At 41.2% G+C, this 19,451-nt stretch overlaps 1 protein-coding gene across 7 annotated transcripts; it reads right to left on the reverse strand.

Annotated features, from left to right (window-relative positions):
• Positions 1-4,637: 4,637 nt before the first annotated feature.
• On the reverse strand, positions 4,638-18,545 carry LOC139578575 (neuromedin-U-like). 7 transcript variants are annotated; one of them, XM_071406375.1, is made up of 9 exons: positions 18,290-18,545; positions 15,917-15,972; positions 15,728-15,775; positions 15,445-15,498; positions 15,242-15,268; positions 6,125-6,178; positions 5,259-5,312; positions 5,127-5,164; positions 4,638-4,859 (listed from the first exon to the last, which is right to left on the reverse strand). In XM_071406375.1, the coding sequence occupies exons 1-8, from the start codon at positions 18,435-18,437 to the stop codon at positions 5,129-5,131; spliced, it is 477 nt and encodes a 158-aa protein (XP_071262476.1). In that variant the 5' UTR covers positions 18,438-18,545; the 3' UTR covers positions 4,638-4,859; positions 5,127-5,128. The 7 variants fall into 7 exon arrangements, with proteins under 7 accessions (XP_071262476.1, XP_071262474.1, XP_071262479.1 ...); XM_071406373.1 differs by having other exon boundaries at positions 6,125-6,205; positions 18,290-18,537; XM_071406374.1 differs by having other exon boundaries at positions 4,695-4,836; positions 6,125-6,205; positions 18,290-18,537.
• Between the last annotated feature and the right edge of the window lie 906 nt (positions 18,546-19,451).

The following is a 19,451-nucleotide window of genomic DNA, read 5'->3' on the forward strand; positions in this document are numbered from 1 at the left end:
TTTGAATAGTGTGAGAAGATGACAACATATTTGGTGAGAATCACAACATAGGATACAAAATCAATTCTAGCTCTTAAAGAGGCAGCAGCCTACATTTGCTGTACAATTTTCAATTACAGCATTATGTAATCTGCAGTTATTCTTCCGCTATTTATTCTGTTACCAATAGTATTTACGTGTAAATAGTATCTTCTGATTACAACTATGTCTTATCTTGAACTGAATGCAATCTCTTAGCTTCCAAAATGTAAGTAGGTGTATACAGTCCATTCGAGGAAGTATTCAGACCCCTTAACTTTTTCCACATTTTGTTACGTTACAGAAAAAATATATCCTCATCAATCTACACACAATACCCCATAATGACAAATCTTAAACAGGTTTTTAGAAATGTTTGCAAATTTATAAAAAATAAAAAACAAACACCACCCTTCACATAAGCATTCAAACGCTTTTCTATGCAACTCAAAATTGAGCTCAGGTGAATCCTGTTTCAATTGATCATCCTCGAGATGTTTCTACAACTTGATTGGTGTCCACCTGTGATAAATTCAATTGATTGGAAAGGCACACACCTGTCTAAATAATGTCCCACAGTTGACAGCGCATGTCAGAGCAAAAACCAAGCCATGAGGTCACAGTAATTGTCCGTAAAGCTCCGAAACAGGATTGTGTCGAGGCACAGATCTGGGGAAGGGTACCAAAAAATGTCTGCAGTATTGAAGGTCCCCAAGAACACAGTGGCCTCCATCATTCTTAAATGGAAGAAGTTTGGAACCACCAACACACTTCCTAGAGCTGGCCGTCCAGCAAAACTGAGCAATCGGGGGAGAAGGGCCTTGGTTATGGAGGTGACCAAGAACCCAATGGTCACTCTGACAGAGCTCCAGAGTTCCTCTGTGGAGATGGGAGAACCTTTCAGAAGGACAACCATCTATGCAGCACTCCACCAACCAGGCCTTTAAGGTAGAGTTGCCAGACGGAAGCCAGTCCTAAGTAAAAGGCACATGACAGGCCGCTTGGAGTTTGCCAAATGGGACCTAAATACTATCAGACCATGAGAAACAAGATTCTCTGGTCTAATGAAACCAAGATTGAACTATTTTGCCTGAATGCCAAGCGTCACGTCTGGAGGAAACCTGGCACCATCCCTACGGTGAAGCATGGTGGTGGCAGCATCATGCTGAGGGAATGTTTCTCAGCCACAGGGAAACTAGTCAGGATCGAGGGAAAGATGAACAGAGCAAGGTATAGAAAGATCCTTGATGACAAACTGCTCCAGAGCACTCAGGACCTCAGACTTGGGTGAAGGTTCACCTTCCAACAGGACAACGACCCTAAGCACACAGCCAACACAACACAGGAGTGGCTTTGGGACAAGTCTCTAAATGAATGTGAGTGGCCCAGCCAGAGCCCATACTTGAACCCGATCGAATATCTCTGGAGAGACCTGAAAATAGCTATGCAGCGACACTCCCCATCCAACATGACAGAGCTTGAGAGGATTTGCAGAGAAGAATGGGGGATACTCCCCAAATACAGGTGTGGCCAGCCTGTAGCGTCATACCCAAGAAGACACGAGGCTGTAATCGCTGCCAAAGGTGCTTCAACAAAGTACTGAGTAAATATTTATATGAGTGAATATTTATGTAAATGTAATATAAATGTACAGTACCAGTCAAAAGTTTCGACACCTTCATACCTATTCTAGAGTTTTTCATTATTTTCACAATTTTCTACATTGCAGAATAATAATGAAGACATCAACACTATGAATTAACACATATGGAATCATGTAGTAACCAATTTTTTTTTTAAACAAATCAATATATATTTTATATTTGAGATTCTTCAAAGTAGCCTCCCTTTGCCTTTATAACAGCTTTGCACACTCTTGGAATTCTCTCAACCAGCTTCATGAGGTAGTCACCTGGAATGGACTTCAATTAACAGGTGTGCCTTGTTAAAAGTTAATTTGTTCAATCTCTTTCCTTCTTAATGTGTTTGATCCAATCAGTTGTGTTGTTACAAGGCAAAAAAAGAAATGTCCTGTCACTGTCAACTGCGTTTATTTTCAGCAAACTTAACATGTGTAAATATTTGTATGAACATAACAAGATTCAACAACTGACACATAAACTGAACAAGTTCCACAGACATGTGACTAACAGAAATTGAATAATGTGTCCCTGAACAAAGGGGGTTCAAAATCAAAAGTAACAGTCAGTATCTGGTGTGGCCACCAACTGCATTAAGTACTGCAGTGCATCTCCTCCTCATGGACTGCACCAGATTTGCCAGTTCTTGCTATGTGATGTTACCCCACTCTTCCACCAAGGCACCTGCAAGTTCTGGGGGGAATGGCCCTAGCCCTCACCCTCCGATCCAACAGGTCCCAGACGTGCTCAATGGGATTGAGATCCGAGCTCTTCGCTGCCATGGCAGAACACTGACATTCCTGTCTTGCAGGAAATCACGCACAGAACGAGCAGTGTGACTGGGGGCATTGTCATGCTGGAGGATAATGTCAGGATGAGCCTGCAGGAAGGGTACCACATGAGGGAGGAGGATGTCTTCCCTGTAACACACAGCATTGAGATTGCCTGCAATGACAACAAGCTCAGTCCGATGATGCTGTGACACACCGCCCCAGACCATGACGGACCATCCACCTCCAAATCGAGAGTACAGTCCTCAGTACAGGCCTCGGTGTAACACTCATTCCTTCGACGATAAACGTGAAACCAACCATCACCCCTGGTGAGACAAAACCGCGACTCGTCAGTGAAGAGCAGTTTTTACCAGTCCTGTCTTGTCCAGCGACGGTGGGTTTGTGCCCATAGGCGACGTTGTTGCCAGTGATGTCTGGTGAGGACCTGCCTTACAACAGGCCTAGAAGCCCTCAGTACAGCCTCTCTCAGCCTATTGCGGACAGTCTGAGCATTGATAGAGGGATTGTGCATTCCTGGTGTAACTCAGGCAGTTGTTGTTGCCATCCTGTACCTGTTCCGCAGGTGTGATGTGCGGATGTACCGATTTGCCTACCGTCTGTAAGCTGTTAGTGTCTTAACGACCGTTCCACAGGTGCATGTTCATTAATTGTTTGCGGTTCATTGAACAAGCATGGGAAACAGTGTTTCTTTGAAAGACAGGGTCCTGAAAAAGGGACATTTCTTTTTTGCTGAGTTTACATTCTTTTCTGATAGTGAAATTGTATTTGTTGCAGCATTGGGACATCTACTGTTTAGAGGAAGTACTGCACCTTGGAGCAGCTATCTTCCATTCCTTGTTTTATTTATTTAACTAGGCAAGTCAGTTAAGAACACATTTTTATTTACAATGACAGCCTACCCGAGCCAATTGTGCACCACCCTATGGGACTCCCAATCAAAGGCAGATGTGATGCAGCCTGGATTTAAACCAGGTACTGCAGTGACACCTCTTGCACTGCTATGCAGTGTCTTAGACCACTGCGCTACTCGTGAGCCCTTGCATCCCCCACAAAACAAAGAATTTGTCATATTGTCAGGTTGATTAATGAAAGGGACCAACCTATCTCCCTTTAGGGTCAAGGTTTTCAACAGTCTTAAAGGAATGTAACATTGCCTTGGGATGGGCTTGGTGCTGAAAATATGACTGTGCTTTCTGAGATGTTCTTTTTACCACCACTAGAAAGCGCCAAGGTGAAATATTTGATCCACACGGAAGTGAATTGATCCTGCATCAGATACAAATGTGTGTTCGTCTTCTGTTTTATCTGGTACAATATTATGTACAGCTGGCAGGTATTATATTTTACCAGCTCTTCTCACCCTTTGGCAGAGCATTCTAGCTGTTGACTGAACACATGCTTTCCGCTTGGCGGAGTTCTCACTCAGAGACTTGTCTTGTGGGGTGTCTTGTTGCTTCACACTCCCAACCTCCTCCATCCCCTACCCAGATCTAGCTTTCCAGGACACAGCAGCCTGCTCATGGGTCACTATCAGTCCACAGCCTTCCAGCTACTTCTTTCAAGAAATACTCCCACAGTGGGTGAGAAACCAGAAAGGAAAGAGATACACGTCAAATGACTCATCCGTTGTCATATTTTTCACAGTATTTGTGTAGTGTCATTATCGATCATACAGCCACTGCTGTGTGTGTTAAGTCTGATAATAGTTACTAGGTCACAAAAACAAAGTATACATTTTTATTCCATTTTCCAGACCTGACTCTCCACAAATATTTTCCTAATTAACAAAACTATTAATCAAGCTTCAATGCTATAAGGTAAATACAATTAGTACGTCATCAGAATGAGTTTACTTCTTCACCTGAATGTAATAGTTGGTAGCTGAAACAATGAGGTTTTGGTATATTGAGACTATAATCAGCCTTTCTGGTCTTTCGTCTGTTTGAAAGGTAGAGTTTAATCACAGAATGCAGGTGCAACATAATAGTGTTGGGTGAGATCTCAATCTTGTGTCATAGGAAATGTTTCAGAGAGAGACATTGTTTTTTGAGCACACTAAGTATGGCCAAGAGTATTGCAGCTCACACACACACACACACTCCTCTTGTGTGTTCACTGACAATTCTCTTTGTGCAAGTTTCATAAGCAGTATCTGTCTTTTTGCAAAATCATGCCACCACAAAAATAACCATATAACAATGCTTTTAATTCAAAAGACACATCATCGAAACACAAATAAGACTTTTGGACAAACAAAGATTATTTTACTTAGACTCATTTCTTTGTTCTTCATTTTGTTTCTTCATTCTTTCAACATCATTTTGGTGGAGGTCTGGACCACTCTGATGGCTGTGCCTGTTCGGGTCTCTGGTTCTGTGTCATCTCTGTACAACGTATAGTAGGGACTCTGTAACACGTTGTTTTAAAGGGTCAAGGCCATGCAAGCACAAACACAGTAGGCTACTACTCATGATAATAATGATCATCTATGTTTTCACAGTAATAATTACCAAAGAGTTTCATGGAAACCTGCCTCCTCACTCTGTCAGATTACGGTTTGATATGTTTTTTTCCCCCCATTCCCAACCCTTTCAGGGTACACTAGTAAATGGACATCAGTGTTACAGCAGTGTTTACTAATGATAATGGCATTGAGAAATACCCCAAACCTTACATTCACTCAAATTCTAGGGATCTTCTTCCATTTCTTGGCTGTAAGAAAGAAAAACAAATGTTACTGATGTATGAAATCAAATCAACTTTGGAATGGAGTTAATGCCTGTTCCCTGAATGTGTGTATTCATACCCGATATAAGAAGTACCCTCTGCTCTGAATTCCCCCAGGTCCCTGGAGATGATCCTACACAGAAAGCACAGAGGATATCAATGATCAGGCGATAGAAATTCAGGTATTGTCTTACTTGAGTAAGGCAGTATTTATTCAGCCGACAACCACTTTAAAATGAAAAAAGTCAACATTTCAGTTGGAACAGAAAGAAGTGTGCTAGATATCCTTGTTTATCTGTCTAAACTCCTTTTCCACTTATTTCATTCTTTCGTAGGCAAAACCATTAGAGCAGACGTCACTCCCATTGAGTCTCTGCAGTAAACAGACACACACTAAGCGGAGCACTTTTCCACTCACAATTCTGATGTAGCTACTATGTGAACGCCAACCCCAGGTAGAATGAAGGATTAATTATGTTGAGTTAAAGCACAGCGATGTGGATGTTCACCTGTCAGATGCACTAATTTTAGACTGTAATTACCTGAATCATGGAAAAGAACAGCTAATGTAGACGAGTACAGAGAGTGACAATATGTGTAAAAAAGGTAGCGTCTATACGCACAATGAAACAGTCTCATAATAGGACAACACACTGGAAAAATGACAAATCCTGTATACATTGGCAAAGTGAAAAGAGAATAGCCTCCAGATGCCCTAAATTGACTGCAAAGGGCACATCAAGAGTTTTAGCTCTCCCAATTAAATAAAAGCAAAGGGTGCTCACAATATCTTTAATTTGATCATTAGTATCACACTATAACAAAGCACTGCAAATTGTGGTGGCTTTGTTATATGCGAGTCTAAGAGACTACTGAGAGATTTCCTCTCCAAAGAAGTGACAGGTGCAGAGTAGAGGTAAAACGGAACATGCAGAGTGTACATACGCGGACCACAAACTCCTCTCCTCTCTCTCGTCTGGTATGGAGTTGAGGAACTAGCTGCAGGAGAGGGTGCATCACAGGGAACTGACACATCCACAAAACATCCACATACAGACAGACATGGAGAAACATGAACAACTGCCCGGACATAGAGACAGAGGGCTGCAGAGAGGAGTCCATATATACACACACACACACACACACACACACCCTAACATCCCATCCATACAGACACAAGTATGAATGCATGCTCCAATGGATGCACCCATGTGAACGAGCACATCCGTGCGAGGGCAGGCGCCCACAGACACACCAGGGTTGGGCTCAATTCAGAATTTTTGAATCAATTCCCATTCCACTCATGAGTTGAAATTCTAATTGAATTGGCCACACCCTACAGGATGTAGAATTTGAGTGACAGGAAGTAGAAGTTAATTCAGTGCATTTCAAATAAATTCCAATCAGTCATAGAACATGAGTTTCATTGAATCTGACTGGTCACACTTCCAGATAACAATAAGTATCACTTTTCTCTGGAATGTTCATATACTCTTTTAACATTAGTGCTTAGAATAGCCAATTATAATTCCACCAAACATTTAATTTGTTTGGCTTCTTTTTGAATCCCTCAGGGTCAACTTGAGGGTTAAACTAATGCATTCTGGGAAATGTGGTATTTTCCCCATATTGAACAAAATGTAAGTGATTAATGAAATATAATGAATATTCATAAACAGGTTGTTTTCCTTGATCGTTCCTTCAAGAGTTTGTTCTGAAATCAATCGTTTCAACAATATATTTTACGCATGTATATAATGACATGTTTTATGTTCAATAAGTATATTTGTACACTACCAGGTACTTTACCCTGCACCTTAGACTGCTGCCATATGTACATAGTCATTGAACACTGGTCACTTTAATAATGTTTACATACTGTTTCTTCCACTTTATATGTATTGTATTCTAGTCATGGCTCATCAGAGATAACTTATTTTGTAATTGTTTGCTAGGTATTATTGCACTGTTGGAGCTCGATTTGCACATGTTATCGCAGGTGCAATGGATTGCTTGAACCACAAGCGGTGAAACACAAGCATTTCACCGCACCAGCGATAACGTCTGAAAATCTGTGTACGTGAACAATAAACTTTGATTTGATTACACCTAATATAGAATAGGCATTTGAATTTAATTGAATTAAATTCTATTTACTTTCATTCGTATTCAAATTACAATTTTGGATCCTGTTTACTACCTCAATTCAAATTCCAGAATTTAATTGGAATTTGATGCATTCTCAATTCAATTCTGAATTGGGCAACACTGACACACACACAGTTGAAGTCAGAAGTTTACATACACCATAGCCAAATACATTTAAACTCAGTTTTTCACAATTCCTGACATTTAATCCTAGTAAAAATTCCATGTCTTAGATCAGTTAGGAATAATAGAGAGAATTATTTATTTCAGCTTTTATTTCTTTCATCACATTCCCAGTGGGTCAGATGTTTACATACACTCAATTGGTATTTGGTAGCATTGCCTTTAAATTGTTTAACTTGGCTCAAACACTTCGGGTAGCCTTCCACAAGCTTCCCACAATAAGTTGGGTGAATTTTGGCCCATTCCTCCTGACAGAGCTGGTGGAACGGAATCAGGTTCGTAGGCCTCCTTGCTCGCACATGCTTTTAAAGTTTTGCCCACACATTTTCTATAGGATTGAGGGCAGGGCTTTGTGATGGCCACTCCAATACCGTGACTTTGTTGTCCTTAAGCCATTTTGCCACAACTTTGGAAGTATGCTTGGGGTCATTGACCATTTGGAAGACCCATTTGCGACCAAGCTTTAACTTCCTAACTGATGTCTTGAGATGTTGCTTCAATATATCCACATATTTTCCCTACCTCATGATGCCATCTATTTTGTGAAGTGCACCAGTCCCTCCTGCAGCAAAGCACTCCCACAACATGATGCTGCCACCCCCGTTCTTCACGGTTGGGATGGTGTTCTTCAGCTTGCAAGCCTCCCCTTTTTCCTCCAAACATAACGATGGTCATTATGGCCAAACAGTTCTATTTTTGTTTCATCAGACCAGAGGACATTTCTCCAAAAAGTACAATCTTTGTCCCCATGTGCAGTTGCAAACCGTAGTCTGGCTTTTTTATGGCGGTTTTGGAGCAGTGGCTTCTTCCTTGCCTTTCAGGTTATGTCGATGTAGGACTTGTTTTACTGTGGATATAGATACTTTTGTACCTGTTTCCTCCAGCATCTTCACAAGGTCCTTTGCTGTTGTTCTGGGATTGATTTGCACTTTTCGCACCAAAGTACGTTCATCTCTAGGAGACAGAACGCGTCTCCTTCCTGAGCGGTATGACGGATGCGTGGTCCCATGGCGTTTAAACTTGCGTACTATTGTTTGTACAGATGAACGTGATACCTTCAGGCGTTTGGAAATTGCTCCCAAGAATGAACCAGACTTCTGGAGGTCTACATTTCTTTTTCTGAGGTCTTGGCTGATTTCTTTTGATTTTCCCATGATGTCAAGCAAAGAGGAACTGAGTTTGAAGGTAGGCCTTGAAATACATCCACAGGTACACCTCCAATTGACTCAAATGATGTCATTTAGCCTATCAAAAGCTTCTAAAGCCATGACATCATTTTCTGGAATTTTCCAAATTGTTTAAAGGCACAGTCAACTTAGTGTATGTAAACGTCTGACCCACTGGAATTGTTATACAGTGATTTATAAGTGAAATAATCTGTCTGTGTCACGGCCGTTTATAGGAGTGGACCAGGGCGCAGCGTTTTGAGCGTACATACTTGTTTAATATAAGAATTCGCCACCAAAACAATAAACATCAAACGACCACGTGAAGCCAACGTAGTGCTCACAGGCAACTAAACATGGACAACTACTCACAAAACCAACATGGAAAATGGCAACCTAAATAGGCTCCCCAATCAGAGACAACGATAAACAGCTGTCTCTGATTGGGAACCCATCCAGGCCACCATCAACCTACATAACCCTAGACAATACAAAATCCCCATAGATAACAAAAAACCCCAGACAAGACAAAAACCCCTAGACAATACAAAAACTAAACAAACCACCCTTGTCACACTCTGACCTAAACAAATAATAAAGAAAGCAAATATAACTAAAGTCAGGGCGTGACAGTCTGTAAACAATTGTTGGAAAAATTACTTGTGTCATGCACAAAGTAGATGTCCTAACAGACTTGCCAAAACTATAGTTTGTTAACAAGAAATTTGTGGTTTGGTTGAAAAACAAGTTTTAATGACTCCAACCTAAGTGTATGTAAACTTCCGACTTCAACTGTACGTACACACACAGTCCTCAGTACAACCCTGTGTTCATTTGCAGACTCTGCATGTTTAGATCGACACATCACATAGTGACAGCACGCTCTCCACATGCAGGCCATGCCAGGACATTGAAGTGCTATACCTTCTCTACTAATGTAATGTACCAGCGTCATGCGTAGGTAACATTGGACAACATTTGGTGTGGGATGTCATTATGACGAAATTTAAGTGATGTCAGATAACCAATTACAATCAGTTAAATACGCATTTTCATGGCGTAATCACAATGTCTAGGAAAGACATCATATTTTGATTGTTATCTGGTTGACAAGTTTTACATTTTGTCAACTCAACTTGATTTTACTGTGCTAACATCCTCTGAGGATGAACTTTGCAAAGCCAATCTCTGCCCTGTGACTGTAAACAGAGCTATATCCTAAATTAATTAATGACGCCATCACAGGAAATAGAGGATGTCATTTCGGTGCCATTACAATGACTTGGAGACTTGAGATGAAAATTGTTGGCACTTAAAAATACAGTCTTCCATTAATTATTCAGACAGGGCAGAAAATTACTCCCTTCATTGTACTTTCTGTTTATCTAATTTACGCTAATGATGTTCCCCCACGTCAGTCATTCTGATGACAGCGGAAGTGAGGGGGGCATGAGTAATTCCAATTCTCATGCAAACAAGACAGGATACACTGATGTGTAAACAGGTGTGTCATGCACCCCAAAAATGTGAGGGGGCACAAAGTATGTGAGAATAGCTAGGGGGTGGTCTGTAGGGGGGCTAGGCCCCCGTCCATAAGTTAGAGAATTTAGCATTTTTCAAACACCTGAAACACCTTTTTCCTGCATAATCCTTATGCTTAATTCCATATCATAAAAAAAAATGCATATCTAAGCATACCCCTTGAGCTGTCTGTATCCTCGTGACTGGGGAATATTTTTTTAAAGAAACTAAGTGCTCTATTTTAACAAACCTAACACAATGGTAAATCTAAGCGCATGCGGTAGTGCTATACGTTCAGGGGTGTGTCAGAAATATTTGTGCCATTTTCACTATCGGCACACTTGCTGGCGTTGGCGCGAAAGGGCTGGGTTTTGATTAATAAACAAGTTGTGAGTATGTTGAGGCATGGCCCCTCACTGGCCAATCAGAACGTGCGCCATGGTGAAATATGTGGTTGCTTCGAGCTGTGTATTTACGTTTTTTTATGTATTGCCTTGGAATCAACTCCAATGTTAGTCTGTTACAGTTTGTTAAATAGCTTAAGGAAGCCAAATAACAAAATGTAGACCTAGCTTTGCTAAATGCTAACTTGAACCCATTTGTAGTCCACATTGTTCTAAGTAATTGCATGGCTTCAATAGCATTCACACTGATATAGGGGCCAGACCTACTGTAAATTGCATTATAGCTGAGCATGGACATGCCAAACATTATCAATAAGCAAGATTAAATTATTTATTGATAAGGCCTAAAAAGAGAATGAATAAGTCTAATCAAATTCTAAACAAAACAACTTGTTTTAAATAGGCTATGTTACACTTAAAAGGCACCATCATTTCTCCCCGTGGGCATCTAATATTAAAACAACGCAGACTATGCAGGGTTTATGCGCCTCCAAACTTTTCACAGTTGCTGCACTTTGATCCAATATAAATAGAAACGGAGAATGTCCACTCACCGTTATACTGCGCCCAAATAGTCCTATGTTTTATGAACATAATCAGAACCATTTTAAAGATCAGGTAGCCTTCACCCACCTCCAGAAGTTGCATTGCAAGCGTGCCACGGACTTTGTCACCATAAAACCAAGAAGGTGAATCATTCTAATAAGTTGTGGTAATAAAATTTAAAGAAAAACATTCCGTTTTTTTTAAACAACAAATAAATCACCAGGATAAAAAAAAAGACGCATTTCTGTTGAACAAGCGTTCGTTATAGTAGGTTTTGAACATATGAAACGGAAAACAAGCCATTTTAACAGACCAGATAACTTCTAAATATGAGGTTCACCGGTATTCACCGAAGTTCTCATCTCCCGTTTCATGATGGGCATGGACACCTAGCCTACATCATGGAGGGGGTTTTACGCACGTCCAAAACGTGACCTGCATGGCTAAAATAATGTGGGCCTGCCTACAATGCATAGATAAAAAGGGAATGTCAGCTCACTGTTTTACTCCTCTCAAACTTTATATTTTAATAAAGCTTTGGTGATTAAGATGTATTTCCAAGCGGTCTCAGGAGCCAAACCCTTTATCGACAGTCTCGACTTCTTTATAATTGCATTGGGCAAACAAAAAAAGCCGTAATTGAGAGGGGAGGCTATGCTTGGTTTTTAATTTAAAAAAACGAAATGGGAAAAAACGTTTTTTTCTATTTCTAAATACAAAGTATACAGGCACCAAAAGCACATTAGGCTACTGTTGTTCCATGCACATATGGGTAGTGTGAGTCACGGCTGTATAGGCTGTGTTTCCACTGTCAAAAAAGACGCAGGCCTCCTAATTGTCCTTAGTATTTCTAAGCAAACAGCTGGAGGCAGGGCTTTCTCCTAGAGAGCTCAATTTTTATGGAATGGTCTGCCTACCCATGTGAGAGACGCAGACTCGGTCTTTAAGTCTTTACTGAAGACTCATCTGTTCAGTAGGACATATGATTGAGTGTAGTCTGGCCCAGGAGTGTGAAGGTGAACGGAAAGGCTCTGGAGCAACGAACCGCTCTTGTTGTCTCTGCCTGGCCGGTTCCCAACTCTCCACTGGGATTATCTGCCTCTAACCCTATTACAGGGGCTGAGTCACTGGCTTACTGGTGCTCTTCCATGCCGTCCCTTGAGTCGGTTGAGTCACTGACGTGATCTTCCTGTCTGGGTTGGCACCCCCCCCTTGGGTTGTGCCATGGCGGAGATCTTTGTGGGCTATACTCGGCCTTGTCTCAGGATGGTAAGTTGGTGGTTGAAGATATCACTCTAGTGTTGTGGGGGCTGTGCTTTGGCAAAGTGGGTGGGGTTATATCCTGCCTGTTTGGCCCTGTCCGGGGGTATCATCGGATGGGGCCACAGTGTTTCCTGACCCCTCCTGTCTCAGCCTCCAGTATTTATGCTGCAGTAGTTTATGTGTCGGGGGGCTAGGGTCAGTCTGTTATATCTGGACTACTTCTCCTGTCTTATCCGGTGTCCTGTGTGAATTTAAGTATGCTCTCTCTAATTCTCTCTTTCTTTCTCTCGGAGGACCTGAGCCCTAGGACCATGCCTCAGGACTACCTGGCATGATGACTCCTTGCTGTCCCCAGTTCACCTGGCCGTGCTGCTGTCCCAGACCTGCTGTTTTCAACTCTCTAGAGACAGCACCGGTAGGGATACTCTTAATGATCGGCTATGAAAAGCCAACTGACATTTACTCCTGAGGTGCTGACTTGTTGCACCCTCGACAACTACTGTGATTATTATTGTTTGACCATGCTGGTCATTTATGAACATCTTGGCCATGTTCTGTTATAATCTCCACCCGGCACAGCCAGAAGAGGACTGGCCACCCCTTATAGCCTGGTTCCTCTCTAGGTTTCTTCCTAGGTTCTGGCCTTTCTAGGGAGTTTTTCCTAGCCACCGTGCTTCTACACCTGCATTGCTTGCTGTTTGGGGTTTTAGGCTGGGTTTCTGTACAGCACTTTGAGATATCAGCTGATAAGGGCTATATAATTAAATTTGATTTGATTTAATTTAATAATGCCATTACCCGCTAAACCAGCTTTTGGTTGGTCTTAAATATCCCTATCAGCGCTGCCTGAAATGATCACTTTGGATCATATTTTTAAGGACACACCTTGAGATATTGGGAACCTACACTATATATACAAAAGTATGTGGACACCCCTTCAAATTTGTGGATTCGGCTATTTCAACCACACCCGTTGCTGACAGGTGTATAAAATCGAGCACACAGCCATGCAATCTCCATAGAAAATAGTAAATGGCCTTACTGAAGAACTAAGTGACTGTCAACGTGTCACCGTCATAGGATGCCACCTTTCCAACAAGTCAGTTTGTCAAATTTCTGCCATGCTAAAGCTGCCCGGTCAACTGTAAGGGCTGTTATTGTGAAGTGGAAATGTTTAGGAGCAACAACGGCTCAGCTCCGTAGCGCATACAAATCATCTGTCCTCGATTGCAACACTCACTAACAAGTTCCAAACTGCGTCTGGTAGCAACGTCAGCACAATAACTGTTCATCGGGAGCTTCATGAAATGGCTTTCCATGGCCGGGTAGCAGCACACAAGCCTAAGATTACCATGCGCAATGCCAAGTGTCGGCTGGAGTGGTGTAAAGCTTGCCACCATTGGACTCTGGAGCAGTAGAAATGCATTTTTTGAAATGATCAATCACACTTAACCATCTAGCAGTCCGATGGACGAATCTGGGATTGGCGGATGCCAGGAGAATGCTACCTGCTGGAATGCATAGTGCCAAGTGTAAAGTTTGGTGGAGGAGTAATAATAATCTGGGGCTGTTTTTCATTGTTCGGACTAGGCTCCTTAGTTCCAGTGAAGGGAAATCTTAATGCTACAGCATACAATTACATTCTGGCTGGTTCTGGGCTTCCAACTTGTGGCAACAGTTTAGGGAAGGCCCTTTCCTGTGTCAGCATGACAATGCCCCCGTGCACAAAGCAAGATCCATACAGAAATGGTTTGTCGAGATCGGTATGGAAGAACTTGACTGGCCTGCAAAGGGATGGGATGAATTGGAACGCCGACTGCTAGCCAGGCCTAATAGCCCAACCTCACTAATGCTCGTGGCTGAATGGAAGCAAGTCCCTGGGGCAATGTTCCAACATCTAGTGGAAAAACTTCCCAGAAAAGTGGAGGCAGCCAAGGGGGAACCAACTCCATATTAATGCCCATGATTTTGGAATGAGATGTTAGACGAGCAGGTGTCCACATACTTTTGGTGATGTAGTGTATCTGGGCTAGCTAAAGCCAACTTCATAAAATTGCTACGTGACTAGTAGTATTACAGAGAAACAACAACAACAAAAAACTGGACTAATCTGACCCCTATGGGCATGACGCCTCTGTGTGGACACATGCCGCACCTAAAATAGTTTAAGAAAGTGTGCATCTTGCATGCAGAGCAAGAGACAAGGGGAAGGGAAGCACTTTGGCAGGTGGAGCAGTGTTTTTTCAACCTTTTTCATACCAGGGATGGGAAAACGATGGTATTTCCTATACCAGAAACCTACGGTCCTATCTCCTTGGAGGACAACTCTTGAGAAGTTAACAAGCTGGGCAGCAATAGAGTGTGTGTTTGTGTGAGCGGGCATGCATTTTGAGAACGTGAGAGCTGGGGTAATGTGATATGCAGCAAAGTGTCTGCAATTCATAACTCTAAATATTTGGTTTACTCCGGAAATAAAAACTAAGCTAAAACCTAACACTTTTTCAAGATAAAAATTCACGTTATGGAATAAAAAAGGTAATACAATACTAAAAACACAGTACAAGTAACAGATAATAAAACAAAAATGCAATGTGCCTTCGTGTCAAGCCGCAAAGCAGTGCACAGTGAAATTGAGCTTTAACCCAACTTACCGCCCCCTCTGTTAAGCCAGCACCTTGTTGCTTAACATAATGAAATAAAAACTGTATACGCAAGCAAACACATACACGCACAAAAAAAAATTGTCAAAAGGTTGGATGTTGATTGCATTGATATTAGTTACCCTTAGTGAACACTTTTCAATAGACGGATGAAACAGATGCCGCACTTACCCTTTTACTAGGATTGTCCCGTCCTTTCTGCAACGACAATGAAATAAAACAAAATTTACTCGAGAATGATTAAACACTGCAAATCTGAATATACATGCAACTGTGTTGTGCTCACATAGTAGGATAAACCACAATGTGTGTATTTATACTTGTGATATGATTATTGTTTGAGCTACTATGCTGGAACACGAAGGGTGGAATACCTTAGACTTCTGTACAAGCATCAACACACAGAGTTCTCCTAAAACATTGGGTATCTAGGGTAGCAACCAGAGAGCAGGGGGAAAGAGGTGAGCGCAATCATCTGATACGGTTGTACACCATTTTCATTTCAAACCTGTTATTGACTATTTTAAATTTCATCATAATTGGAATTGATCCTGAACTTTAAAATATGAGAGAGGTTCAGAGAAAGAAAACATTGAACATTCATCCATTCTCTTCCGCACTTTCATATGAACATTTCATTATTCTAGTCTTACTCACCCGAAATGGCAGGTCTGCAGAAAGGTAGGATGAGCACACATCTTCTAGCTATGGGAGACAAGACGAGTGTTGTTATGAGAGAGGGAGTAAACATGTCTCTGTATTGCAAAGGAGAGAAACAACTCAGTCTTAGCATGGGAAAATGGAGAGAGAGAGAGAACAGAGAGACACTGTAGTTCTGTGGCCTACCTGTTTGAGAAGCTGGTACTGGTCTATTGTTGCTCTCTGCTGTTGTATTGGAGAACCTTCCATTGAAACACAGGCAGACATGAGTATCATTACATCATCACATTGATGCTGTATCACTGAGCTAATAGGAGTGTGTATATCGTGATTAAAAACCATAACAATCCATTTTGAGTGGATCACAGTCATAAAGTAATGCATTTTGACAATATGACAGGAGGATGGGAACTTGGAGAGTGTATTGAAGTTTTCTGTGTTATCCTGGGGTCATATTTGTTCATATTCAAAAACTCAGTGACCAACTAACTATGAACCAACAGCTCTGTATCCCAAAAGTGTACTGATATCCAACAATGGTCTTTCTTTAAACCACTATTTTCCCTTATAGATTCCTCTTTCCCTCTTCTGTCCTTCTTTTTGTCTGAATTGTCCTAACAGCACACAGCAATAGCTCTGTTATCTCTTCCTGTCACCATCGCGGTTTAAATGTCTCTAAACACCTGTGCCAATTATCACATGAGAGCATCAAAGCCGCGATCATTCGCTCAACGTCACCGCAAATAACCCTTAACAAATACAATTTATCACGTCACTGAAGAGTGATTGACACGATTGCCATTCTGAATCTATTTCTGTCTCAATCATTTGTGACATTATTGCTGTTTGGAGTCGAATCCAAGCCAATGTTTAGAGTCATTACAATGTTGCCTGTTTATCAGGCCCAGAGTTTGCCTGCCTCAGATTATGCTGACATGTCTCTGGGGGGGGGGGGGGGGGGGTTCAAGCTGTCTGTCATAGAACAAAGAAAGGAGTGAGAGAGGGGGAAGAGGGCCATGCATGAAATAAATAGAGAAATTACCAGTGCAGTAAATACACTAAAAATCATAATTTTACCAAAACAAATGTCTAGCTGCAACAATGTCACAATAGATGTTATTCCCAGAAAGGTTTGACAGTACTCATGGGTAAATTTGAAACTAATGATCAGGCTCATCCACAACAAGTTCCAATAGGATGTCCCATTATGGTTCAAAATACCGTGAAATGAACTGATGGTGGATTAGGAGGTCATTCCCTTTCCAACTTTTGTCAGTTATGTATGTTACATGGCTATGGGGGAGTTATAAAAGTGTAGCCTAATTCCATACTCAAAAATAGGTCTGGATTTCCCAAAATCATCATAGCACTAAAATCATATTTCTTCCAGTTAGTTTGAATAGAATTAACATTACCTTTACTGTTACTGTAACTACTGTAAGATGCTTTTAGGAAACCCAGCCCAGGGCTGTTCAATTCCAGTACTGGAGGGCCGAAACACTTCTGTTTTTGTTTCTATCTGGTAGTTAAGACCAGTTGCACTCACCTGGTCTCCCAGGTCTGAATTAGTCCCTTATTAGAAGGAGAAGACGAAAACCAGAAGTGTGTCGGTCCTGCAGCCCTAGAACATCAGGTTGCAAAGCCGCAGTACTGGTGGTGGGAGTTTATAGGCTTACGCCAGTGCTCTATGCAACCCCGTTTATAATCAATTCATTTCCAGTCAGAGAAAATCCCATAAACGAAAATATAGTCTTGGATAATAGGTTATATAGGCTAAATGAAAACCATCGTTGTAATGAAAGGTCGCCCTACGATCAAATCTAGCACTCTTATTGTAGCAACGATCTGGGAGACACCAGGCCCTCTTCAGAACAAAGTACATTTACCAGTTGAAAGTGCTGATAGTGTTGATGACATGGCAAACGTTTAATTAAATGCAACAGGCAACAATCGCCGTTCATTTACCAATAATTATCATGACAATCTGCAGTTAAGGTAGACTTGAGTAAATGTCAAGTTTTTAAATATTTCTCCAACCTTCTCTCCTTTGGGCAGGTTCCCAAGAATGTGTAATTACGCACAATAATAGAATGTTTGGCATGTGAAATAATCTTGAGTTTAAATATTGATATGGGTCTATTCATATTGTAAGGGATTTAAATACAACTACCATGGGTCTACAGATAAATAAATAAATAAAATTCAGGAATTGTACACATTAAAGCAAACAAAGTGAGATGATTGATGAACCTATTTTTATTTTGTAGTCTAAACAAATGTCTATATTTTAAGCATTTATATTGTTGTTGTTGAGCTTGTTGATTAGGCCAATTAGCAATTTATGTTGCCCAAATTCAATGGTTTGGAAAAACCTTTGATTACAACTTTACATGTTTCATAACCTATTAAATTAGGCTACAGCAAATTCCATTGCTTCCATATTCCATATACATTTACATTTTCCATTGCTTAAAAACGTTTTTCGTTTTAACATCTCGACTTGGACTTTTAGCAATGTACAAGACCCAAAGCATGCTCAAAATATATTATTAAACTTACTTTTGCAGATGGGGATCGCTGAGATGAGGAGAACAAGGAGGATGAGGCTCGCGCTGCTGAGCGGGTTCATTGCGCTGGTGCTGAGGCTGCTCGTGTAGCTTGCGCTGCCGCTCTGAGAGACTCTGGTTTGGCACTGAGGGGTCTTCATAATTACTTCTCTCTGGTTGCTATTGGCTTCTGTTCTTGTTTATCTGTGATAAATACTATTCCACCGGAACAATTTTAAAACACGAGGTCACACCCTCTCTACATCAATGACACTACACTGCGTCATTAATTCCACATCACATGCATAGGCTACACTAGGCTGTGGCCTATCTAATTGATGATTGAGGCTATGAGGAAACGTGATGCTATACATCAATAATATTCTTCCTGAACAAATACACGAATGAGAACAGCATATGTTTGACAAAATGTGTCTAAATCCAGGCCTTTAAAACACCAACAATAATGAAATAGATACTGTAGCCTAATGAACTTACAGTTGAAGTCAGAAGTTTATACACCTTAGCCAAATACATCTAAACTCGGTTTTTCACAATTCCTGACATTTAATCCTAGTGAAAATTCCCTGTTTTAGGTTAGTTAGGATCACCACTTTATTTTAAGAATGTGAAATGTCAGAATAATAGGAGAGAGAATGATTGATTTCAGCTTTTATCTCTTTCATCACATTCCCATTGGGTCAGAAGTTTACACACTCAATTAGTATTTGGTAGCATTGCCTTTAAATTAACTTGGGTCAAACGTTTCGGGTAGCCTTCCACAAGCTTCCCACAATAAGTTGGGTGAATTCTGGCCCATTCCTCCTGACAGAGCTGGTATAACTGTGTCAGGTTTGTAGGCCTCCTTGCTCACACACACTTTTTCAGTTCTGCCCACACATTTTCTATAGGATTGAGGTCAGGGCTTTGTGATGGCCACTCCAATACCTTGACTTTGTCGTCCTTAAGCCATTTTGCCACAACTTTGGAAGTACGCTTGGGGTCATTGTCCATTTGGAAGACTCATTTGCAACCAAGCTGTAACTTCCTGACTGATGTCTTGAGATGTTGCTTCAATATATCCACATAATTTTCCTACCTCATGATGCCATCTATTTTGTGAAGTGCACCAGTCGCTCCTGCAGCAAAGCACCCCCACAACATGATGCTGCCAC

Source organism: Salvelinus alpinus, chromosome 6 (assembly GCF_045679555.1).
Source record: "Salvelinus alpinus chromosome 6, SLU_Salpinus.1, whole genome shotgun sequence".
In the NCBI taxonomy this organism is placed as follows: domain Eukaryota; kingdom Metazoa; phylum Chordata; class Actinopteri; order Salmoniformes; family Salmonidae; genus Salvelinus; species Salvelinus alpinus.